The sequence below is a fragment of the Dysidea avara genome, chromosome 15 (assembly GCF_963678975.1).
Source record: "Dysidea avara chromosome 15, odDysAvar1.4, whole genome shotgun sequence".
Taxonomy (NCBI): domain Eukaryota; kingdom Metazoa; phylum Porifera; class Demospongiae; order Dictyoceratida; family Dysideidae; genus Dysidea; species Dysidea avara.
This window is the reverse complement of record NC_089286.1, coordinates 1,425,572-1,452,311: the sequence shown is the minus strand read 5'-3', so window position 1 is coordinate 1,452,311 and position 26,740 is coordinate 1,425,572. Positions and strand designations below refer to the sequence as shown.

Below are 26,740 nucleotides of genomic sequence, written 5' to 3'. Positions count from 1 at the left end.
TTAGCTAGCCGGAAACGTGAGCCAGCTTTCTTTTCCACTGGATACACTTACTGGAAGGAGGCCACAACTGCATTTGAAAAACACCAACTCAGTGTCACTCATCGAGAGTAGGGCTGAGCGATACTACCGTTTTAGCGATATATCACGATATTTTGAAAGTATCGATATCGCGATATTTTGTTATTAACTATCGCGATACCATGCCTGTACATTACTGTCATTAAAAATCCATTTGTTATGCAGTACTAGGCTAAGAATGCTTGTAAATGATTAAGTCCACCCATCTGGTTTCCCCTGCAGAGAGGTGTGAACACCAGATCAGACAATTATAATTTTTTCTTATGGCTGATAAAATGTCAGGTAAAGTAAAACTTTGCCTGACATTGGCTAGTGGTGGAAGGTATGAAAAAATGAGGGGCAGAGCATAGCTACTTGTGGGTATACACACAGTGCGCGAAGCGCATTTAGAGCATGCTGGGTCTGGGGGCATGCCCCCCCAGGAAAATATTTGCTATGAGATTGAACCTGGTGGCACTTTTTCTGCAAAAAAATTAAACTGGAGTCTTTCAGGAAAGACATACACTAAACACAATCCTTCCAATACATGATCAATTGATGTGTGTATTTCACATTTGGAATGATATTTAATCATGTGATACACTCGTGACATAACTGGTGATTATTTGAGGGGCTCAGCTTCTCTCATAGACCATGCATGCTAAACATATTTACATAGTTAACCTTGCTATAGAACTGTGGTCATAATGATGAAAACTGAAAACTTACAGGTAAAATAACAATAAACTTAAGTAATGGTACAGTGTAAATCTCAAAGTGAGTAAATATAAGTATTTCACATTAAGTCATCTGATCACCAAATTCATCATCACTGTTCACAGGTTTAAACCACTTGTCCCACTGCATGAGAGTAAGTTCATCTTCTGAGCTACTGCTTTCATCATCATCTGTTTCTGTTGCTACTTTTTTTCTCAGTCTATAAGGTTTACGAGGTTTCTGATGAACCCTTTGACTGGTATTACATTCTTTCCACCACAGGTTTACAGCTGAATCAGGTGAAAATTTTGACAGAGGCGGGCCTTCAATGAAAATTTCAAGTAAGTTATGAAGTGTGGTAGTGGAAAGATTTGTTCTGCATTTTGTTTTAATGGATCCTAGGGATGAGAATATTTGCTCTACACGGCTATTGCTGAAAGGTAGACTGAATACCAACTCACTTAGTAAAAGTAAGGTTGGCCACCTGTTAGAATCATGACATGTGTGTAGTTTGTACCATATTTCTCTATAGCTGCTGGTGCTGATAGGCAAGAATTTTCGGGAGTACTCAATTATCTCTTCCACCTCATCTTGAACTGAAGAGAGAGAGGCTTCTTTTGCCTCAAGTGGATCTCGGAATTTTGTTACTATACATTCCACTGATTCTCTGACCTCAAACATTGTATAATCCCCACCAACACCATCGTCTTTGTAAATCCATTTTTTTGTGTCAATAAATGCTAAAATAGATCGGAGTAATCCAGGGTCTGACCACATGAGTCGCTCTTTTGTTTTGGTAATTAATCTTTTGAGATCAGCCAGAACATTTTGTTTACAAAATTCTAGAGTAGAAACATTGTAACACTTCAGTGTTGCACCTTGGTATTCACTTTTATTGCCAACAGTTTTAATCCTCTCTCTAGCAAGCTTCACAGTGGGCCATTGCAATGGGTCCTGTGTTTGTAAAGTAGTTAAAGACCTTAAAGATTTTAAGGTGTATTCAATACAAAGAACTATGTCAGTGTTCAACTCCTGTAAACTTAAGCTAAGCACGGCAGCTGGACGTACAGCTTCTATAAACATGGCACAACCTATCAAGATCTTGGAATGTCTCCACAACTTGAGATATCCCTTTAGACGAGCTCTGTCTTCACTCCTCAGTGTGACGTCTTCACTAAGCTTCTCTAAATGAGTAATATATACACCGAATCTGTCTAACACACGCTGCATAGCTTTACGCTTGTGATCAATCCATCGGGTACCGGATGATCTTATTGGAAGGTCTCCACTCACAGACAAATCAAAGATTACTTTGATATCATCAACAATAGTACTCAATTCCCGTGACTTTTTGGGAGACTTTTTGTAAAGGACATACAATCTCAATAGCATATCTGAAACACTTTCATACAATGGACTAACAAAAGAGTCTTTGCAAGCCAGCTCAAGTCTATGAGAAAAACACCATGACCAGAAAAGCCATGGTAAGGCAGCAATTAACTTGGCTCTCAAGCCATTATGCTGGCCAATGTTGACAGAAGCCCCATCAGTTGTACCACCAATCAGAATTGGTAACTCACGAACTCCAAGCACATTGCTCTTGTCTTGGATGTCTTCAATTCCAAGGCGACCTAATGTCACTCCTAAACAATTTAATAGTCCATCTGCATCACCTTGTGTTGGATTACATACAGCAAAATAACGAGTTACCGATCTTATTTCTTCACACACATCATCTTTTTTACAATACTGGATTACTACTAGTTCATCCTCCACATTACCTGCATCCACAGACCCATCTATCAGAAAGCTAAAGAAGTGGTTGTGCTTCCCAAAATATTCGATAAATGCCTGTCGCTGACTTTCAGCTATGTAATCAGTAAAGGTCTTTGCTGAATCTGCAGTGCTATACGCAGTGCCTAATTCCACTCCATGATGAATTTCCAGTTGGTGTAATGATGGATATTTCATAAACGGTATACTCTCTCTTGCCATCACATAACAAAGCTCAAATTTCCTATTAAGTTTTAACTTTGTTTGTTCATCAATGACAGAAAGACAGCGAGTGATTGTAGAATAGCTGGTGATGGATTCAATACTAGCTCGTGCCTGGTCAGTTCTCAAACGTGACATAGCTTGTTTGTGTTGCTCACTTTTCGCGTGGTCTATTATATTGCTTGTCTTCTGATTCGCTGATCCTGTAATCCATGCAGCCAAAAAATGTTTCACAGATTGAATCCTATCTTCATATTTCTGGCATACAAGACAAAATAACTTGCTGACAATGTTCTTGTCCGTCTTTTCAACTTCACAACGCAACCATGACATAGACTGATGTTCCTTTTCAAACTCACGCTGCCACTTCTCAAAAGTGGCTCTTGTAACTTGTCGTCTTTCCTTCTTACTACTACTCCTACCACCACTGGTACTTAAACTACTTGTACTACATGAAGAGTCCGCTCCACTTTCTGTCGCCATGTTTTTTTTTCTAACAAGACACGTGCCAGTTATAGACTGGTTGAGCGAGTGTGGTGTTTAACTCAAACAAGCGTGTAATGAAACGGGGAAACTGATGCCACTGAGAGATGCCACATTCAAGTTAACACGTTTTTCGTTTTAACTACCGTTTCCGCAGAGCTGAAGAGTTCTAGTTATAAATAGCTCCAACCGGTCTGGTAAACACCCAGTGAATTAGCTAATTTAGTACTGATTTATTTTGGCCGGCCCTTTTGTCTGCTAGTATTGTTTTCAGGCGGCCATCCTTCCAACTTGGCGGTAATTTGGCCGATGTCCGACCGTTATAATTGGCTCTGGTGAACACCATAACAACCTCAAAGCATGTGTTACAATAACTGTTACTGTAAACAATGATGATAGTGGCTAGTTTGTGATCACCTATAAGGACTTCCTGCAGGAATGCTGAGCAATATGCTATGTAGCACCAGCTATGATTGACTTATTTGTAAGTATCGTGAACTATTCAGTATCGTGAATAGTGTCTTTAGTATCGATCGTGATACTAAAATGGCAGTATCGCTCAGCCCTAATCGAGAGGCTGTTGAATCTCGTGTTGTTGCCTTCACAGCTACAAGGTGATATTGGTGAGATGTGTGACCAGGGCCATCAAGAAGAAAAGAAGAATAACAGGAAGATGTTCATACAGATATTGGAAAGTTTAAAGTTTCTAGCTCGCCAGGGATTGGCGTTAAGGGGAAGTAAGAATGATTCAGAAAGCAACTTCATACAGCTTTGCGCCTGCACAGCACAGATGATAAAGTAGATGCATGGTTACAAAAGAAATCCATGATCATTTAACTGCATTTCATAATCTGTAAATAGCATGACAATTATTAAAAAGAGCATGCACAACAGATAAAAGTGTTCATCAATTTTTGGACTGACGGTAGCTCAATTTTGCACCAGATTCAACCTCAGAGGGCCTTTTTTTTTAATTTCCTGGGGGGGGGGGGGGCAATGCCCCCAGACCCCCTAGAAGCCTGCATGCGAACACAGTGCAACCTTATGTTCACCTCTTGCTGCCACTCTGCCTGACCAAAGTGAAATTGCTTCCTCCAGCCCTGCCCTGGGGAACCTCACACACCTATGATATCAGTGATACTAGAGCTACAAAAGGTACAGGCGATACCTATGATATCAGTGGATCAAAACTCCAATCTGAGAGCTTGCAACACTACTTCCTTATATGGACCCTTCTTCCAGAAGTATTAAGTGATCAATAATTTAAACAAGGCGGAAATTGTCAAGTACTCGCTGAAATTTTCCAGCATGGCGGTACAGCAAATTACAGGCATTCAATTACAATTCAGTGGTAAGAAGTGATCATGATGGAGACAAGCAGACAAGGCTGGAAACCTTAATACAATTAGTTGCATTACCGGCAGCTGTCCTCTACAGTCATTAAATGATCAAATCAACTGCTTCACACACAATTGACATCATTTTATGAATATATTTCAGGGATGCTTATCTGTTGCCAGAGTAAAGAATTATGAAAGAGGTCAAACAAGCAACACATTGGATCTTGCTTTATGTTTTTTTATACAGTTTCAAGTATCTTTATCATGTAGCTAGTCATAGAACATTCTTGCCAGCTGATCACAGTGATCTGAACATGCAAAAAATTCATAATTCTGTTAATAGCATTCTGTCATTTTTTAAATTTCAGTAACCAAATGGCAGGTGTTCATGCAGAAAGCTGGTTGGAGGTGCACAGAGCTCTATAACTGTCACTGCTTAGATTGAGCCTAATACTGAGAGTGATGACACTTGGTAGACTACCAAGGTTTTTATATACAGTAAAATTTAGTAAATTATCATTCTTGATTATATGTATTTATTGGATTTTGATTCATTGCATACTGTTTTCTAACTAGTACAGGTATAATCAACTGTTTTCTGATATATACTTAATGGCACATTTTCATAATGAAAAAATAGAACATTAGGAATTACGGAATGGGGGGTTGCGCGTGTATTAGAAATAATTTTTACAATGGTTCATTCTTGTTGTGTTCCAGGCTGCAGTAACGATTCCGTGAAGAAGCCTGGTATGTCGTATCACCGACTCCCATTGAAAAGAAAGAAGTTGATGAAGGTATGGATACACAAGATAGGTCGGAAAAACCTACCACTCAACAGAAACACCAGGGTTTGTAGTGACCACTTCGTGAACTCGGTAGGACGATGGCTACGAAAGGATGAATTCCCAACACTTAATCTCCCGATACTTCCTACGTCAAAAACTGTGCCAGTTAAGCGAAAATCCCCAAGAAAGCGATGAGCTCGAGAGTGAATCACGTAGTGATGAAGAGATTGTAAGTGATGAAGAATGTAGTACTGAGCAAAGAATGTAGAATGTAGTACTGAAACCTGAGAATGAAACCTGAGAATGTAGTACTGTACTGAGTAATTCACTTTGAAATGGTGACACCTTTTCAAAGTGAATTTCCCATCATCAGCTATGTAACAGTAGAAGTTAGGATCTTTGCATGCTTTTGTTGGAGATACATCCCTCTTCGTATACGGGCATTTGACTTCAAGGAGTCCCTTGTAAGTACTGTCTACACTGTCAATAACAACTCCATCTGAAGATGAACCAAACCATCCCTCTCGTGGGTGAATAATAAAACCTGCCAGCTTTACTGCTATTGTGGTGTATGGCCACTTAGTTGCATAGTTTTTACGTATGCTTCACGTGCCACAGCTTCATGTTCTTGTCCCCATTTTATTGGTACAGGAAGGGGAATAAGTGGCTTACTGTACAACACTGACTTCAGTAGTGCAGGGGTTCTTGTCTTCTGCCTCAAAATCTGTCCACACTTATATCCTGTAGTTCTTTTCTGTCTTACTTCTTACCATAGATAGCATTGTGACTGCAAACGGGTAGCCTCTTCAATCTGCTGTCTTACACTACTGCTAACTTGCAGCCCTTCTTTCACAACGACACATCTCTCTCTCATTTCACTGGCACTGAGAAGGCAAATTGCTGGTGTAGGAGGTTGCTGTGCAGCTTCTGTTGCAGAATCAGGAGTGTCTCCCTCTGGCTTTCTGCTATAGGAATGATCACGTAGAGCTCTCTCGGGGCAAGGAACAAGTATACTATTAAATGCTGAAGGCTGGTTGAAACTGAGCAAATTTGCTCTATGGATATCAAGGGCTTTGGTACTGGCAGAATGTAAATGCAGAGGTCTTGGATCAAAATTAGAAGGAGTACGAGGGCTCTCTCGCCGATTTAAATTGACTGCATTTATTTTAATTTTGTGCTCCTTCAGATCAGTTACTGGCCTAGCATATTCTTGTAGACGTTGAGTACATGTAAAAAATTCTGGCATTGTCCCATTTTCACAGAAGCTTTGAAACAAATAACAAAGGGCACCAATATGTTTACATGTAGCAGCAGGTCCTTTCCCAGCTGGACATCTACATATAGCACCAGAAATTTCCCATTTACCATTCAAAATAGACAATTCAACCTTATAGGTTATATCTTTCTTCATCTCTGGAAGACAGTATGCTCGCAGCCACAATGTATCATGGGTGTTGAATACTTCCACTTGCTGAAGGTGGCCACAACGGAAAAGATTCATAGCTGATTTGTTGATAGCCTTAAAATCACCACAAAGGCGTGTATCACAAACTTGCCGTGTTACAAAGTAACTGACAATCTGTGCATTGGTAAAATTGGGAACAGTGTCTGGTGAAGTATAAAATTGTTTGATGTCGACTCAATCACTAGTATCTGGTGCTCCATAGCTTTCATCACTAGTAGCAGAAACATTGTCCGGATCCACTAGGGTGTCTGCCCAACCATACTGTATATATGCTTTCACCCTATAAAATATATGGACAAGTATATATGGACACACACACATATATACACAACATATATTGTTTGACTGCAGAATTAAGTAGCAACATGAAAAACGATCGCACACTACTTCATAACAAGGTAAACAACAAGGTAATCAATTGCTAACTACTTCGTAATAAGGTAGGTATAATAGATTATAAACCTGGCTACTAAATCCGCCTTCTTGCATTTCAATGGAGCGTCTCTACACCCAACCAACGCTTCAATTCTGGGATTTTCAATTCGTTAGGCTCCCAACCACGCAATGAAGCACCAGGAATGTCCTCCTCTCATAGCTCCATCGCTTTAAATCACTCCGTGACAAGTAATAGCACTCCAACAAAAACTGTCTAATAAATGCGCAACCCCCCATTCCGTAATTCCTAATGTTCTATTTTTTCGTTATGAAAATGTACCATTAGCTATCGTAATTATAATGAATAAAGAGCTTATAACTTGTGCAATATTATATAATAATGATACGTGAAGGATTACAAGACTATTGAAATTGTTTCTTTTTTAGCCCCATTTTGGGTAGTTTTATATGGTAACAGATAATTGTTTAGGTTTCGATTATTATACATGGTATTAGGCATCAAAAGCAAACCTATTAGCATTTGTAATTAAATGCGTGGGGCGGGAGTGATTTGATGGTTTATATAAATGATCACAACTTTGCAATGGAACAAGATATTGACTTCAAATAAAAAGCAAACTGTTTCACAAAGTAAGCCCTATAATTTGATGCCAAATATTAACAAATCCACTATACTAACTATGGCAGCCATCTTAAAATGCTTTAGCAACCGCCTCAAGGTGATTGGATGAATTGGTTCCTATCGAAAACTGAAAGCTATCGACCTGGGTAGTATGTAAAAAAATATTGATGCTTTTGTCCAGAGTGTCCACTTCCACCAGCTAAGCTACCCTACTAGTAGAATAGGAATCAAAGGTGTGGTTTGAATAAAACTGTGTAAATAGGGATGTTAATTCACAATACAGCTCAATGCAACAAGTCAAGCAGCTTGATTTGTGCACATTGAATTTAAGACTTCTATTTGTGACTGGATCTGCAAAAACCCGACATAATGGCGCAAGCCTAAATTTTCAGTATAGGCTATTGATTGCAATGGGTAAAGTATTTACGTAAAAGAAAAAAAAAACCATAAAATTTTTAAACCCTTATGTTCATAGTGAAGAATGGGTGTAATGATAAAAACATGAATATCATCTTATTCGCCTACTCAAGGGGAGTTTGAAGATCTTTGTTTGGAAGCAGTAGCCCTAAAGGATGCTTGAGTTCTGGGCGTTTGTTAACGTCACGTCAAAGCGATCATACGTGATTGATTTTTCTTCACTGATTTCGTCTCTGTTTGTAGTGAAGAAAGATAGTAGGAGAAAAAAACCTACCATGTATTGGACTCCCATATTCATGGTGAATACGATGGTGCAAGTTGCAACTCTGTACTGCATTGTGTTTGTAAATTACAGTCATTTTTGTAAGCACCTGTAATATATTTTGCCAATACTTGCTGTACAAATCAATCTTTCTGTTACTGCTAATTTGTAGGGCTGTAACTCCAAAAGTTTTTGGCATACAAGGCTGAAACTTGGCCAAGCATACACTTGCTAAGTAGAGTGTAAATATTCAATAAGGGATTTTGAAAAATGCGCCATTATGTTGGGTTTTCGCAGATCCGGTCACATTTTGACATTCACTTCTTTGATCCCTTGTTTAAATTTACAATTCTTTATCCCACTAGTTTCTGAGATTTATCATGTCTATGTACATGGACAAAGCAATGTATGGCCATTGTGTGCCTGTATTAGCACTGAAACTCAGACACTACTATGACCCACGAACCAGATTTGACCTGGATTAATAAAATCAAGACATGCCAAGAGTTACATTTTGAGCACTTCACTATAGCGCATCGAGTGAAGCAGGTAATGATCAGTCAGTAGGTGTGGCTCTTGGTAAGCTTATGGACAGCAGAATATGTTTCATATCCTGGCCCTCGCAAGGAGAACAGGCTCATTTTCACTACTTCAATTATACTATAGTCTGATTTGTTACCTTTCATGAGCTCAGGCTTTTTAACCTGGAATTAATGTTCTCTAATTACGGCCAAGTGAACAGTTGCAAGATAATCTGTGATAAGACCATTGATTTAGTTTAGGATATGCTTTTGTTGAATTTGTTAAGGCAGAATCAGCTACCAAAAGCCTGGAGCTTAATGATCACAAAATTGACCAAAAGACTATTCAGGTCAGCTACTTGAGGCCGTCAACACCTAACATCAAACATTCTAATTTGTACATCGCTCAGCTACTCAAAACCTACACACTAACTGAGCTAAATACCTTGTTTTTGGTATATGGCCAGATAATACACTCAAATATAAAGAAATAAGCAGAGTTAGATTTGTATTTGGCCATCAGACCGAGAAAGCCAGGCAGGCGTTGCACCATCTAATGCTGCCTGGCCACACACAACCATTATTTTTTAGATAGATGAAATTAAAAAAGAATTCTTAATGAAAATAAAGGAAAGGTGAGATCAAAAAATTTGCTTTGATAGTCCAATATAGATATGCAAGAGTGATATGAGTATCAATTTCAATACAGTCAGCTTTTTTCATTGGGGCGAGCTTGAGCGAGCACCACACTAACCATAACTTGCAGAGGCATGCAGTGCTAGTACAGGATATATAAATGTTGAAAAGTATGTAAATTTGTGACCATACCTGCGAAAATAGGGTCTTTAAAGATGCTACTACTGGACTTTTACGTTCTGTGGAAACTGGCATTTGACCAACCATTTCTGTATACTTACAGAAACTCCATCTTGGTGGATTGATTGGATTTTATATTTTTACAGTTGAAAAATACTAGCACACAACTAGTTCAGGATTATTAAATTAACAGTATTCCATGTGCTTTCAAATTAAGCACCTACTTTACATGCTATTATGCTTGAACTTTCCTGTAAACCTTGCAATCTTAAACCAGTCAAGTAGTGAACATGCAATAAACATGCCTTAATAAATCCAGGAAACCAATGGTGGTATGTGGCACATTGACGGTGTGCAGTACTGACAGTGTGTCAGGAAATACTCTCAAAGATACACTGTAGTTAGATGCCAAGCTGCTCCCTGTACTGAGTACAAATCATAAGGCAGAATACAGTGTATATACTGCTGCAGAATGCAATAGTCTTTGTATTCACATGTACAGATGTGACAGTAAATACTATGTGTCTTAAATAATGGACACCTATATGACGATTATTTAAGACGCACAGCCCTTATCAATTAGAATTATAAATGCAAATCAGCCAATAATTCTTGTGTAGTCTTGCATGGCCAGACCACTTTTGAACTGTCATCTGTCACAGTCCAAAGGTGTTCTACCTCCCATCAACAAAGAGAAATTGATTCATCCTGATGATGTTAAAGCAAAATACCCTTGCTTGTTATTGAAAGAAGATAAAATTGCAAGAAAGCTTGCACAAGAAGCATATTTTTTGGAAAGACATTATGGCAGCGTGCACCATTCTAGGTACCAAGGAGTACCATCCTATCCCAGCAAAGGAACTTGATGAGCTCAAAATTATATAATGACAGGGTCCCATTTTTTTAAATAAGATGTCCAATGAAACCAATTGTGTACTATTGCATATATGTGTATTCATAATACAGACCTCTCAACTATCACGATTTGGTTGAGAGACACACGATTTCAGCCTTCATATCACAACCGCTTACTATTCTCACAGTTTCTCATGATTTTCAATAAAATTTCCTAAGGCGCACTAAATCTACTTGATTTTAAGTCCCAAAACATCTTTGTAGCAGGTATCATGTGATCAGTTAATTAGAAAAGTGGGGCGCCTCTTATTCTGAGCTGGAAATTTTGGTGGTTTTCTGTATTCACAAGTCACTATGCTGTCAAATGCAATGAACTGAGTATTATTTGAAGGTGAAATCCTTTGAGAAAAGACTCAGCACACATGGAAGGTGAAGAATAAGGTGAAATCTTACCAGTTATGTTAATACAAATATTTATTGCTAAATTTCAGTTGTTGTGAGGTGTACTTGTGCAAAAAATCTGTAGTTTTCTGTACTGAACACTAAATCCACTGCTGGATACTGATTACTCAAGAAATGGGAGGTGATTTCAAATATGAATCACTGGTGAACCAGTACTACATCAACTGAGTTGAAAGACTGATATCATGTGATTCAATGATGGAGCAGTTCTTGTCATATAGCTAGTAGGCTACACTGTAGCATAGAGATATATAAGCTGCAGTAAACAGCAGTACAGTGGACCCTCGGTTATCCAAACCCCTTTGTTCTCAGGCAATGATAAAAGTGTTCAGACAAGTGAATTGTTCGGATAACTGAATCCCATACATTTATATACAGAGCTCTATAGAAATACTCTAATAAAACGTACACCTATACGCAAAATACTCTAATTCAGCAGTCAATTCCGATTTCGGATAAACAAGGATACGGATAAATAAGGGTCGGATAACTAAGGGTCTACTGTATTGCACCCACATAGCTAGCTAGTTGTGTTTTTGTTTGTTAAAACAAATGTATGTGCATGAGCCCCATCACAAAGATAGTAGACTTCACAGCTGCATGGGGTATGGGTGGCTGGCTTTCTCACGACCAGGTCTGCTTCCCGGTTGAGAGGTCTGATAATGTAGCTATATGTACTGCATACCTTAGTCACTATACTTTGTGTGACTTTGTATCCAAACCAGCTGTGCTGCCTATCTATTGTAATTGATAATAGTTACAGCTATAACTGATTGAGACAATCACTTTTATAATTATTGCATACGTGCGGATATAACAAGCTAGCTATTATAATCTATATATACCATTACTTAGGTTGGAACAGTTACATCATCGTAGATCACTTCATCTTTGACAACTGCATTTATTTCTGGGAACCAATTTAGGGTCATTCCGTGTCAAATCAACACGGAATTTGGGGTCACCTCTCGGATTTTGACGAAACTTGGTGTGATCATAGTACCTGTGATGCTTACCACCTGTACAAAATTTTAGCCCCATACCTGCATAGTTTCTGAATTATGACCACAAATATTTTGCATATTTCATAAAAAATCAATCTGCTTTGAGTTACAAAATTGGCTATAACCGTTTACTACATTAATATTTTTAAGCAAATTTTTCACAAATGAAAGAATATTGACCGATCTTTAAAATTATCAAACAATTATGGGATATCTAATTAATTAAGGTTAAGTGGTGCTTTGTTTAATACTTTAATATTCAATATTTCAAAAAATGCTGCTTAAAATTCTTTGAATTTTTTCTGAGATAACAATTAGGTCACGGTCCATGTTTGATAAAATTTTGGCTGTGGGACCATGAGGGACTCAAGAGTTATAATTAAATATGTTGGGGTATGTAGTGGAATTTTGTAGCCTATAACTGCTGTATGGAGACCTATACCACCAATACTCGGATCTAACAAGACCACAGATTTGTTTTTATGCAGTGGAGGTATCTAGGTAAAGTATGACCTGTAATAGTGACCACCTGTATAGAAAGACCATGTTGCAGTTATTTTACACTGTTTACTTGAGCAAGTTTAATGAAGCTATCTAAATACCGTGTTAAACATGGTCTGTACTCAGAGTTGGGGGTAACGCGTTACAAATGTAACGTGTTATGTAATAATATTACTTTTACAGTAACGAGTAATATAACTCGTTACATGACAAAGTAGCGAGTAACATGTAACGGATATTACATCCGGATATTGTAACGAATGTACGCATTACTTCCTTTTAAGGTGCATTGTATCCAGGCACATGATTTATTGCAGTTTGGGTCCAGACAAGACTGGAGATAACGTTATAGACATGGACAAAGAATGATAGTGTATGGGGAGTGCCCTTGAGGCCAAGATACAACAACAAAGTATGTATTTGTAGATGAACTCGCTCATGTCACTTGTAGTTGTAGGCTGGTAGCTTATATTAAGAAGGTTGGACTTACTTTATAGTTTGTAATGAACAAATGTAATATGTAATATTATTACTAGTTACAGCCGTCAGAGTAGAGTAGCCAGTAATATGTAACTCGTTACTTTTTTCAGTAAGTAATATGTAACTGTAGCGCACTACATCGCGTAAAAGTAACGAGTAATATGTAACTAGTTACATTTTTAGTGTAACGACCCCAACTCTGTCTGTCTGTACTATGTTTCTTTGTGGTATTACACATTATTCATACGTGCTTAAAATGGAAATATGGTGGAATGCTTATGGTCAATAACAAAAGCATGTGACCACTTCATCATTTCCAGGCATTTGTCATATCCCATAGCAGGACACTTTGGTCTATTGCAACACAACATGTAGTAAGTTATAATTTCATGAGCCTTTGGTACATTACTTCAAGGGTTCATGAAAGGTATCAAATGGCAAGCACTTTGTAAACAGTACTTAAGTTTGCACCACCCAAAATACACATCAACATAAACACTGGGATGAGTCATCCCAGTGTTTATGTTGATGTTTGTACAGCACAAACATAAGGAAACACCTTGCTGTGTCTCCAGAATCTTTTATATACTAGTGTAAAGTTTTTACAATAAAAATATTGGCTGTTGTTATCTACTTAAACAAGTCCATGTTGAGTGTTTTATCAGTTTTACTGTGTGATAGAGTAGAGTAAGTGCTTGTTTCTCAAGACTTGTCACTGAGGTAGACTTCGTGAAACTACTTGGTATACAGTAGTAGCATATAGCATAGTTTAAAGTATATGCTGCTAGTGCAATTGTACCATGCCGTGGAAGAAACAGTGCTGCAATCCTTTTCAAAAAGATGATCATGGCTGGTCAACTAAAAAGATAATCTGAGATGTGTGACAAAATGGATGTGTGAAAAAATTCCATCAATTTCAGTTGGATTAATGATCTGTGATAACTGTAGAAAGCAGCTTTACAAGGTACCTTATCCTAGTACACAATTAGAATATCAGGTCTCTGATTATGATTCCACTGAACCTGAATGTGACTTGCCAGAGCCACTAGAACTTTCATCCATCAATCAGTGTTTAGAAGAGATTGGAGAAACTCCCATTGTAAAGGAAAAACTTAGCCAGCAAAAATATCCAAAGCATAAGCTTCAAAAGATCAGTGCTTCTATTAAAAGAACGGTATTTAAGGACAGAGAGGTTAGATACTCTGATGATGAAAGTAAAATAATTGGTCAGTTGAAGGATGAGTTTCACTCAACCAACCAGCGAAGCAAAAAGATGCAAATTCTTACGGTACTTCCAAAGAGTTGGACTATTCAGCAGATCCACACTGAATTTGGAGCTACATATTACATGGCCAGAAAAGCAAAACACCTTGTTAAAGAATCAGGAATTCTGGCTACCCCCAATCCTAAGTTAGGCCACCACATTGACCACCAAACTGCATTACAGGTTTTCCAGTTTTACGAAAGTGATGAAATTAGTAGATTAATGCCTGGCAAAAAGGATTTTGTTTCTGTGAAGCAAGGCGAACAAAGAGTTCAAGAACAAAAGCGCTTAATTTTGAGCAATCTAAAAGAATTATACCGACTCTTCAAAGACAACTTCCCTACTGAAAAAGTAGGTTTCTCTAAATTTGCAGAACTTAGGCCCAAACACTGTGTTCTGGCTGGAGCAAGTGGGACACACTCTGTTTGTGTTTGCACTATTCATCAAAATGTGAAGTTAATGATAAATGGTGCAAGTTTACGTGGTCTCTCTAAAGATAGTGAGATACTGTTGGATACATATCACAGTTGCTTGGCCCAAATCATATGTAACCCGGCATTACCTAGATGCTACTTGGGTTGCTGCCAGTATTGTCCTGGTATCAGCAAGCTTAAGAACCATCTCCAGATACTCCTAGAAGAAAACATGATTGATGAGATTGTATACAAGCAGTGGGTATCAGTTGACAGGTCTACCCTTGAATCGATTTGCAATTCATCTGATGATTTTGTGGAATCATTTTGTGAAAAGCTTAATCTATTACTCTCTCATTCATTTATTGCAACACAGCAGGCTGTATTCTATAAAGATTGTAAATCTTGTATGAAAACTGGAGAAGTGCTTGTCACTGTTGATTTTGCTGAAAACTATGCTTTTGTTCTTCAGGATGCAGCTCAAGGGTTCCATTGGAACAATGCTCAAGCTACTGTTCATCCATTTGTCGTATACTATACTAATTCAGACAAATTATGCCATCTCAGCTATGTAGTCATATCTGATTGTATGCACCATGACACTGTAGCATTCCACCTCTTTCAGAAAAGCTTTATTACATTTTTGATGGAAAAACTTCCCTCTTCTCTCAAAAAGGTGACCTACTTTTCTGACGGTGCAGCCGCTCAATACAAAAACCGCAAGAATTTTATTAATTTATGCCATCATGAAATAGATTTTGGAATACCAGCTGAGTGGCACTTTTTTGCAACATCACATGGTAAAGGTGCTTGTGATGGAGTTGGTGGAACAGTGAAAAGACTGGCAGCAAAAGCTAGTTTGCAAAGACCCTATGACCAGCAGATAATGACACCTTGTCAATTATATGACTGGGCTTCTGAAAACATAAAGGCAACTTTCTTTGGATATTGCACAACAGAAGAGTATGAAACAGAACTGGTTGCTCTACGACAAAGATTTGAGCAAACTCGAACAATTCCTGGCAAACGAAAAATGCATTCATTTATTCCACAGTCCACAGACACGGTTGAAACAAGGCAATATTCCACATCAACTGAATTTAAAGTTCAGAAAGTGACTGCAGGTGATGCTGTCTTATCTTTAGATCAAATACGAGGGTTTGTTACTTGTGTCTATGATCAGAAATGGTGGTTGGCTTGTGTGCTTGAGACTGACACAGAAGACCTAGAAGTTAAAGTAAGTTTTCTTCACCCTAATGGGCCAGCACACTCTTTCAGGTATCCTTGCATACCAGACATTCTTCGGGTAACTACCAGTGATGTTCTGACTATAGTTGATCCTAGGACAACCACAGGCAGAGTTTACACAATCACACAAAAGGAAAGCAAAACTGCTTCGGAGAAGTTACAGAGAATAATTTTAACCTAAGAAAATACATTGTACGTACTTTTTGCTTAATCAGCACAATATTTTGTAAATAATATACAGTATTATGGAAGCTTTGTAATTTGACATAGCATAACAAAATGACTCATATTAACGTTGGCCCTAGGACTCAAACAAGAAATATACTGCATTAGAGAATTATTCTAAAACATACGTAAGTACTCAATGTATGGTCTTTCTATACAGGTGGTCACTATTAAAGGTCATACTTTACCTAGATACCTCCACTGCATAAAAACAAATCTGTGGTCTTGTTAGATCTGAGTATTGGTGGTATAAGTCTCCATACAGCAGTTATAGGCTACAAAATTCCACTACATACCCCAACATATTTAATTATAACTCTTGAGTCCCTCATGGTCCCACAACCAAAATTTCATCAAACATGGACCATGACCTAATTGTTATCTCAGAAAAAATTCAAAGAATTTTAAGCAGCATTTTTTGAAATATTGAATATTAAAGTATTAAACAAAGCACCACTTAACCTTAATTAATTAGATATCCCATAATTGTTTGATAATTTTAAAGATCGGTCAATATTCTTTCATTTGTGAAAAATTTGCTTGAAAATATTAATGTAGTAAAGGGTTATAGCCAATTTTGTAACTCAAAGCAGATTGATTCTTTATGAAATATTCAAAATATTTGTGGTTATAATTCAGAAACTATGCAGTGTATGGGGCTAAATTTTTTTACAGGTGGTAAGCACGACAGGTACTATGATCACACCAAGTTTCGTCAAAATCCGAGAGGTGACCCCAAATTCTGTGTTGATTTGACACGGAATGACCCTTTAGAAAGAAATATCCCCAGTTGGGCCTAATTCTGTAGCTCTTGGTTCGTAAAATCGTCTTAATGTCCAGCAGAGTGCAATTGCATGGGACATTAAACTCCCTGGAAAAGATGGCAATCCTCCACATCCGGTTTGTATGGCGGAATAAAGTTGTCGTCTAGGGTGGCTGCAGCCTCTTCGATTTTGTAATTAAAGCTACGGTGCCAAAGTTCTTCCGCCCACTTAGCATACGTAGTTCCCAATACTTGTAGGCTGCCATTCAAGATCATTACACGATCATATGAAAGCAACAATCCATTTGTAATACACAAGGTTGCACCTTATCAACACTCGAAAATTAATCAGTTAACCCACTGGTACAAATGGAGAATACATAAAAATTCCCTAAGACAGTTTTTTAATACTATTAAAAATGTTGGGTTTAGGTTGTTATGGACAACTGAGGGTAATGACAAGGCACATCTTTATTTTAGCATCTAGATGTTATCCCAATAAGTTTTGTAATATTTCTGATCTTTTATGATGATTACCTGAAACTGTAAACTGTCATAGAGTGTTTAATTTTCAACTATGTGATATTAAAATGTGTCATTAAAGGCAGACATTTAAGTGTCGGAAAAGCCATTATTATTTTTTGGCCTTACATGGGCAGCGAAGTTAATCCACTTGGAGATCATGTTTGCATCACTCAAGATATGTACCTTCTGTGTTAACAATCAGATCAAGAGATTAGAGGTAATCACTTATACGCACTATCTACTGGTAACGTCAGAAGTAGAGCTTGTAACGTCATTAGCTAACAGTAGCTAGCTATGTGTTGTTAACTGCTGTAAGCAATTTTACACTGTGTTTACACGAGCACGCTTACTTGGTTTGGTTCGACTCGGCTCGGAATGGTCCCAAAAAGCGCCAGGTTCACACGACTTACTATAGTTCAGTTCGGTTTGGAAATTATAAGCGCGTATTATAAAACATTTGCAAAAATCATTGTGCATCACGTTACAATGGACCCGTTCCTGTGTTGGCTCAGAACATTGTCTGCAAGACGACAGGCAATGAAAACAAGGCGTCGTCGTCTTCAAGAAGCGTGAAGACGAATCGATGCTCTTCGCAAGCGAGCGAAGAAACGCAGTGCTCTAATAGCACTCGCTATCACCCTGCAGTCTTCACCACCAGTGGAATGACGGTACTGGGTTGTTCCTACAAGGTACTACAGTAATGCAATGTCACCAACTTGAAACTTGATTTTTGATGATATGTGTGAAGAAGTAATAATTATTTTCTGTATGTGTGCCCAGTGTGTAATTTTGTTTCAAAGAGATTGTACACCAACACTGTTCACAATATATAATTATATAAATTTACATACATAATATGGCTAGGTCTGACACATGGTGGAATAATGTGGTAATGAGATCTTTTACTCACCAAGACTGGCTACAAAATTTCAGAATGTGTAAAGAAACATTTCTTTATATTTGTGACCGCTTATCAACAGAGTTGGAGAGAAGTGACACAGTTATGCGGAGATCACTGACAGTACAAAGGAGAGTGGCGGTCTGTCTGTGGTGTCTGGCTACTCCAATAGAATATCGTACCATAGCTCTTTTGTTTGGCATTGGTCGATCAACTGTTTGTGAAATTGTACACGAAACATGCAGAGCTATTGTGAAGGTGCTTATGAAGGAGTACATAAAGTTCCCATCTGGTGATGACTTGGATCATGTGGTGGATGATTTTAAAACTAAATGGGGAGTACCACAATGCTTTGGCACTGTTGATGGATGCCACATCCCAATTTGTGCTCCAAGTGAACAACACACTGACTATTATAACCGGAAAGGCTGGTATTCAATGATTGTTCAGGGACTTGTTGATGCTAACTATCGCTTTCGGGATATCTGCATAGGCTGGCCTGGAAGCGTCCATGATGCTAGAGTTTTTGCACATTCTAATTTATACCAAAAAATTACACATGAAAACTTAATTCCAAATAAATCAGTACTTATTTCTGGAGTGAATGTTCCACTGTACATGATAGGGGATTCTGCATATCCTATGAAGTCATGGCTAATGAAACCATTTGCACACAATTCTCACTTGACTGCACACCAGCGGAACTATAATTACAGGATATGCAGAGCCAGAATAGTGGTTGAAAATGCATTTGGACGCCTCAAAGCACGATGGCGCCGTGTACTAAAGAGGAATGACATGAACACGGATAATATTCCCCACGTAATTGCTGCGACATGTGTACTCCACAATATATGTGAGGTTCACCATGAGCACTTCAATGATGCTTGGCTCCACGTTAGCGAAGGTGAGTATGACCAACCTCCAACTGCGACAACCAGAGACACCTCAGCTGGGTCACCACATATCATAAGAAATGCGCTAGTTAGTTATTTCCAAAGTAACTAGCGTTGCACATACACATATATATTTGTTGTCAACACTCACCAACATGTGCATGTACAAATATTATGAATCATGATACCTAACAAAGTCATCACTACTGTTTGGTATGTTCACCTACAAGCCATCTTGAGTGGCATCTGGATCATAGCCATCATACCCATAAGTAGAATACATGGGGTATGATGGAGCAACAGGTGGCAACATACCACGACTGTTGCGAGTCAACATGTTCATCATTTGGAGCTGAAACTCTCTCCTCCCTTCTCAATTGCGCATCCATCTCTATCTGTTTCTCTTCCAGCCTGGCTCTCTTAATCTCAAGCTCCATAAACATCTTATCACTCTTTTCTTGCATTCCAATAAATTTATCCATCATTTCTCCTGCCTTATCTACCTTTCCCTTCTTTCGTTTTCTGCTTGTTGCTTTCTCAATCGCCGTTCCATCACTCCCTTTTGTTTGCTCCTGAGAAGTGGTTGCTACATCACCACTAGCATCAGTGACATCGGTGCTGGTTGGACTGGGAACAGTGTTGTCGGAACTATCCAGATTAGTAGGAGTGGCTCCCATTTCTGGTTGCGTCTGCTCGTCATCTTGAGTATCCTGCACTTGAGAATCCTCTAGAGTGTCAACCACTACAGCAGGCTGTGTAGATGGCTTGTGCCCTAGCACAGTGTCCATGGAATTGAAGTAATCCCATTCAGGATACCTTCCCTCCCCTGTCTGCTTTCTCTTGTCACTGATTTTCTTGTGTTCTGCCTTAAGTTTCTTTAATTTCTCCCGGCACTGTTCATAAGTGCGATTGTAGCCAGCTGCAGATAGCTCACGCGATATTTTGGTATAAACTTGACGGTTTCTTTTGCATCCTTCTAACTGGGCCTGTATGTTTTCTTCGCTCCATATGCTAATCAGCTTGAAGGTCTCCTCTTTGCTCCAGTATGCCATCAGCAGTGGCAGTCGCTAAATCAAAGTGCATTAACAAAGAAGAATACTCGCGCACGTGTGAAACAGCTGGTGTCTTGAACCCTCTGTGGCACGGTTCGCTGTTCATACAGCACTGAACGAACCAAACCGAACCGTGCGAAAGCGAGTAGCCTGGTTTGTGTAGCCAGGCTAGTTTGGTTTGGAACGGTTTGGTATTTCCCCTGTTCACACGCCAATTTTTAACGAACCGATCCAAGCCGAACCAGGTAAGCGTGCTCGTGTGAACGAGGCATTATTTGCTTTGCTAATTATTCCATGTTTTAATTGTTCCATTATCAATGAATCTTCTATTTTACTACATGTTTAGACCATAGTACTTAATCAAACCATTATTTTTGTTAGCAGCACATCACCATAGAAATCATGCTTAAGTTATAAGCTTCTACATCCTTCTTACCAACTGCAAAACTTAATTAAGATTTAGTTATGTCACTTAAACAAGTGAGCTGACATTTTTACAAAATTTCTGAGCTTTGTAATGTGCAAGAATAACCAGAGAGCAATAAAAGAATACAGAATAAATCATAATAGAATACGGAATACATAACTGAGAAAAAACAGATGAGGCAGTGCACAGGAAAAGGGACTACACTAACAGATATGCATATTCATTCACTTACTATGTCGACGCCATCTAGATAGTGTACTTTGTGGAATTGCTGTAGAAATATCATAGTAATACCATTGGTATTTTCCTCTCCATGGTATACTAGCTGCTTTAATAAAATAGGGCATCGCCACTTTGGTATCATCTTCTACGGAAATTGCATTACAGTGAAACCACATTTCGTAGTTTTTGTTCACCACCATGTGGCCTACTGTAATGGAGATGGATATTGAGATTAGCAAAGATCCGAAGGAATTTGCTAATGTCATTAAAGCACCGTTGGAATTCCAAAGACCAATAAGAATGAAAAAGCTTCCATCGAAGTTTATCTTATACACTAAGTGAAGTATTCAGCGATGAACGATTAGCAAGTAAGCACGTATTTCAGTTATGGTATTTATAAATGTTGGCTCTTATTGTGCCCTATTTTTTCTGGTCACCTGTTGTGCGTGTGGGATTCCAATTAATGCACTTTCTAGAAACTGTACAGGATTGTCTAATGTTTTTATACAAGTTATGTGTGACCCGCTAAATAAAAAACTGGCTAGTCATTTCTTCTTTGTTATCCAGAGGGAAATCAATGGGCTTCCATTAAAGCTCTGAGACTATCCCCCTTAAATTCTTGGTGGATAGTTAAAGAAATCAGCAAAATAATGGGCAAATATATTAGTAAACCATTTGATGATTGTTTGAAGACTACCATTGTTCAATCTGGATGCGAGAATAACAAACAAACATCCAGAAGTTGCATGCACTAGTTGATTCAGATGAAAATATGACAGATGATATCTAGTACATAGTCAATATAATTATTTGTACTTATTGTCTACATAAAGCAAGACTCTTTGTATTGTGTTGCCCACGTATTGTGTTGTCTCACATACATGCTTCCTGATTGCCGATTAAGTCTGGATACACTGATACAACTACAATAATTCACTGTGTATATTTTCCTAGGATACACTGCTACAGAGGTTGCTGAAAGAGAATCAAATGTACATAGTAGTGTGTGGAAAACTAAGTGCAAGCATTTTTTATCGTAGAGAACAGTTTAAGTGCATACAATAAAACAGTTACAGAAAATCACATACCAAATCCCAACACCCAAAATTTCTGCCTGATTATGGATGCAAGGCTGTGCCTTTTGGGGTTCTGATGAGTGTAGGCCCTCTGACCCTTCTCTTTTCCTTTATCTTGAATCAGGCTACTTGTCTTCTTTATCCAACGAAACCATATTGAGGCATTGATTTTCCATATCAACCCTTTTTTCCGCAACATATGGATGCCAAAGAATTACTTCTGAACTGAACTTCAGAAGTGCCGCTACTATATAGGTAGATATCTGCAAATTCAGGATTGTTATCCCAGTCTTGATAGGTTCACGTTGTACAGGGTTGCTTGGTCACTTGTACACCTCTTACCTGTTTGTGTAGCGTGCCGCTGACAGGGAAGGGGGGGGGGGGGGGCAGCCGGTTATAGCTGCTGTAACAGCTATATTTGTATACTACAGGTTTCATCATAATGTACAGATAGGATTATTCATTACTTGAGGCATAATGGCTGCTAAAAACATGAAGCACATTGCTAAAACTATTGGCATAGCTTTTGGCAGGTACTCAGAAGCAGCAACTATTGCAGTGATATGTTGACTGTCTGTTTAGCTGTTCCCTTTGTTAAGGGAATATTGTACCAGTATGGTCCTGCAGTATGTGGCCACTGGCCTTACAGTGCTCGAAATAACGTTCGACAACCGGACATTATCCAGACAATACATGGAATGTCTGAATAAGTTTCTATTTATCCAGACAATTGTCCAGACAAAGTAGATTCAGTGAAGATACTGCTAACAATGGCTGCGGAGGCACTAAGAACCGTGTGGTAGTAGAGAAAACGGTGGAGAAGTTTGTGTCTGAAATGATAAAAGTCTTCAGACAATACGATGGTTGCGGTTTGAAACAACGTCCGGTGATCGGAAGCATGTGACCCGCAAGCAGGCTAAAATGTGAAGTCTAATGGTAAGCTCTGCTCGACGTGACAGTATAGGCCAGCCTTTATTGAAGGCACGACCAATATTCACGCTTTGACCTGATATATAATTATGCAAGGATATATGTGACCGGATTTCACATAACAAGGCTTCCACACACACAAAATCAAACTTACGTTTTTACCAGAAATGGATTGCTGGCGTAATACACTATCATATTCCACACTGTACTTCCTTCAGGACTGGCAAGTCTGGTTTCTGTGGCAGCTTTCTCCCGACCCTGTCAAAGCCACGAGTGGGAGATTGGTGCCATTGAATGGCCATGTAGGGTTACCAATGTAAAAAATCAACATCTTCAAAATTATATGCTACCTGCTGTTACATGTTCGACTAACTCTCACTTGAATACAGCTGCAGTAGCGGCTAATTCTGTTGCCTTCTTGGGGTACAAATCGATCGAAATATCTGCAAATCACGAGACTACGAGCGATATCTCTCGGTAGCCTTCATCTTTTCTTCTAATACTGGAGTTAAACCTTCCTCTGTGAGTAAATCTTCACCTAAAAAGATTGATAGTTTGATTGGCGAAGCAGGTTTCCCGCTGCTGCATCATTTACACAAGTTTTCTTGCTCCAAAATCGGGTTTTCGTCCACGGAGACTAAACGAATGATAGCCAAAACTTCCTCACACCACAGTAGTAACCATCTATCAACAAAGAACTCACATACGAAGTATGTTTAACTTTGAAACTTGTTAACCATCTGGGTGAGCCTCAATTTACCAAAAATGACATGATTTTCACCGTGATTGTTACCTCGCCAACGTAGAAATATCACTGTAAAACTACCACGACAATAGTGAAACATAACTGTCTTCGTTTACTGTCGAGATGGAATCGTAGAGAGCGCATGAAAAGTATTATGAAGCGCCAGCGCCTAATCGTGTCCATGTGTCTCAAGCAATCTTGGTGAGTTGTGGTAGAATATAGTTGTCATGGATGTATGAGTTGTGTACACAGTCTATTTTGTGTATGTCCAACAGTGCTTAAAGGGTATTTTGTTAACAAGTGTTGTGTGCGTGGTATGGTAATTAAACAATGACACTCCTGAACTCCAATCATGTCAAAATCGAAGTCAGAAGTTAAACAAGGCGTTTCTAGTAGGTTAAAGGGACAAGCACTATTGGTAAAGTGGATACCACGATGGATCTCCCGGTAGAATTTCAGTCAAGAGTCGATTTTTTGTTTCAAATACTCTAATAGAGCAGTCACTTGACTCTAAAAGTGCTGATGCATTCTTATCAAAAAGTCACCTCTCGAGCATAATCAAGCATAATTTTGTGTATAGGCTTGATTGCTCAAAAGCGTCATAATTGGCTCAAGTCTAGCTATAGGCAATATTGTGTATCGATGGTGCTTTAAGGATATATTGCTAACCACTTCATTTAAAAGTCTGGTGATTACACAAGTGGTTGTCATTCCTCTGATTTACATCCTTATAATATACTAGTTTCTTTGTTACATAATACAGGAACGGATTTAGGATGAGGCCCCATTCAGATAGTGCTGCTTATTATTCCATAGACACATTGAACAGCATCCAAACAGGTGTACATTATACACAATATATCCAAATACATTTATAAACAAATAATAGCACAAGGAACGGGAGGGACCTCTACTTTATTTCAAAGCCTGAAATGACTTAGATTTTCCACTTTTAAAGATCGAGATAGTCTAATGAAGCAGTCACATACGCAGTCATAGTTCAATAGCTATACTCAAATGCAGAGGAGCTGAGAGTGTTACATTACAACTATATAAATCTTATTCTAGACAGAGTTTCTGACTTCATCAATAACTAATGGGACAATAAATTACCTGAAGTGTCTCGCAATCATTGTGTCACGCTACTTCATATTGAAAAAGCTATTTATAAACTTCTGCTAGAGACACAACAGAAAGGTGTACAGTGGAACCCCAGTTATCCGAATTCTCGATTAGCCGAATGCCGAGAATGATCGTTCTATTAGAGTAGTGAGTGTTCTATTAGAGTAGTCGAAAAATTCATAAAAATTTTATTGTTTGCAAAAATGTTAAATACATTGTTTTAAGGTGATTTTGCACATAACTTCAGAGTTATGGACTTTTCAGTTATCTGAACACTAGGTGGTCCCCAGGGGTTCGGATAACTGAGGTTCCACTGTGATTAATTGTTTTCAGATACTTTAGCCAGCATTGCCAAGGCTAAGTGTTTGTGCCTACTAGCTAGCACATATTTGTCATGAGCTATTGATTTCAGAGTAAAGTCTGAGTGAAACAGTCTGCATGACATTTACAACTTGCAATGTTACTTTGCAGTCAAAATTGCTACCAAATTCAATCTCAATAAGCAAATTTCCTGGACCCCCTAAGGCTCATGCTTCGCATTTCACAGTGTGTGCTTTACACACTGTGTAGTGACTTTTACCAGTTTGTCCCTCTTAGCAAAATCCTAGATCCACCCCTGTAATTGTAGCTTGGCAGCAATGGTTGAGTACTATAAGCCCACACCACACATTCCTTCGAAGTGACATGAAATGCTTCCTTTAACTTTTTATATAGAATTGGGGGTGTTTACTGACTGATTGACTAACTGTTACCTTAAACAAGCAAAATTGTATGGACCCTTTTCATCTTTATTTGTGTCTCATCTATTTTCTGCTCTAGCGCAAAGGTGTTGATTCACAAGCAACACCTTAATCAAAACACGTTAATAATGCGTCCTTAATTTTTCATGCCTCTTACAGTTGAAATAAGCTAGGTTGCACTTTGTATACTGTTCTCCATATGGAAAACTGTGTAACAGGCAGAAATTACAGTAGTTGGAACTAAAATGAAATGACCATTTCACTTGCCCATAATTAGTAATTGGGGTATGTTAGTCAGGTAGCTTATATGCTAACTTGTGTAGTGCTATTCAATGCATGTGGTGTACATAATATATGAGCTTGCTCATAATAAATCATGAATCATGTTAACAAACAAGTGTAGAGGAAACAGGGATCTGCCAATCATGTTTTTATATTATTTTTAACATGTACACATAGCTCTGATTTCCAGCATTGTTTAACTATCTACATGGCTGAGACAGGTATCGCATAGTTTTTACATAGCACAAAATAATGTATTACTTTTCAGGTTGTAAGGCACAGTATACTTTCTCAAAGCACGAATTCAATTCCTTGAAGTTGGAAGTAAAGCATTGCACAGAACAGATACAGCAGTTACGAGGAGAAGTCAATGAACTTAAGAAGGAAGTTGAAGCGACGTGTAAAGAAATCGATTCTGCACGTCATACAATGCATAGAATAACGGAACTTTTGTCAAGTACTCAAATATAAATCATCTTGCTGAAATAAGTACATTATAATGCTAATCTATGAATTAAACTTATGCAGCCTTAAATGTAATGTTTAAGATTATCCAAATATCTACCATTTAGATGACTCCATCATAGTTTAGGGCTGGCACATTCAGCCCTATACTCATAGCACATACATACAGCTCTGGTATGAATGCAATCAATCAGCCAGGGTATAAAGACTGCAATTCACTGCAAAACTCTATTGGAGTACAGAACAGTTTTTAATCATTCATTAGT

At 38.4% G+C, this 26,740-nt stretch overlaps 2 protein-coding genes and 1 pseudogene across 2 annotated transcripts; 1 reads left to right on the top strand and 2 right to left on the bottom strand.

Annotated features, from left to right (window-relative positions):
• Positions 1–858: 858 nt before the first annotated feature.
• LOC136245138 (uncharacterized) lies at positions 859–3,252 on the bottom strand. The gene has a single exon (XM_066036645.1). The coding sequence runs from the start codon at positions 3,250–3,252 to the stop codon at positions 859–861; it is 2,394 nt and encodes a 797-aa protein (XP_065892717.1).
• Positions 3,253–18,475: 15,223 nt separating this feature from the next.
• Positions 18,476–19,525, top strand: LOC136245137 (uncharacterized). The gene has a single exon (XM_066036644.1). It carries the CDS (start codon positions 18,476–18,478, stop codon positions 19,523–19,525), a length of 1,050 nt encoding a protein of 349 aa, XP_065892716.1.
• A 111-nt stretch (positions 19,526–19,636) lies between these two features.
• Positions 19,637–20,485, bottom strand: LOC136245136 (uncharacterized; annotated as a pseudogene).
• Positions 20,486–26,740: the final 6,255 nt, after the last annotated feature.

Excerpts from the sequence above, each read along its gene's own strand:
- LOC136245138 (XM_066036645.1), bottom strand. The coding sequence starts at position 3,252 with ATGGCGACAGAAAGTGGAGCGGACTCTTCATGTAGTACAAGTAGTTTA.
- LOC136245137 (XM_066036644.1), top strand. The coding sequence starts at position 18,476 with ATGGCTAGGTCTGACACATGGTGGAATAATGTGGTAATGAGATCTTTT.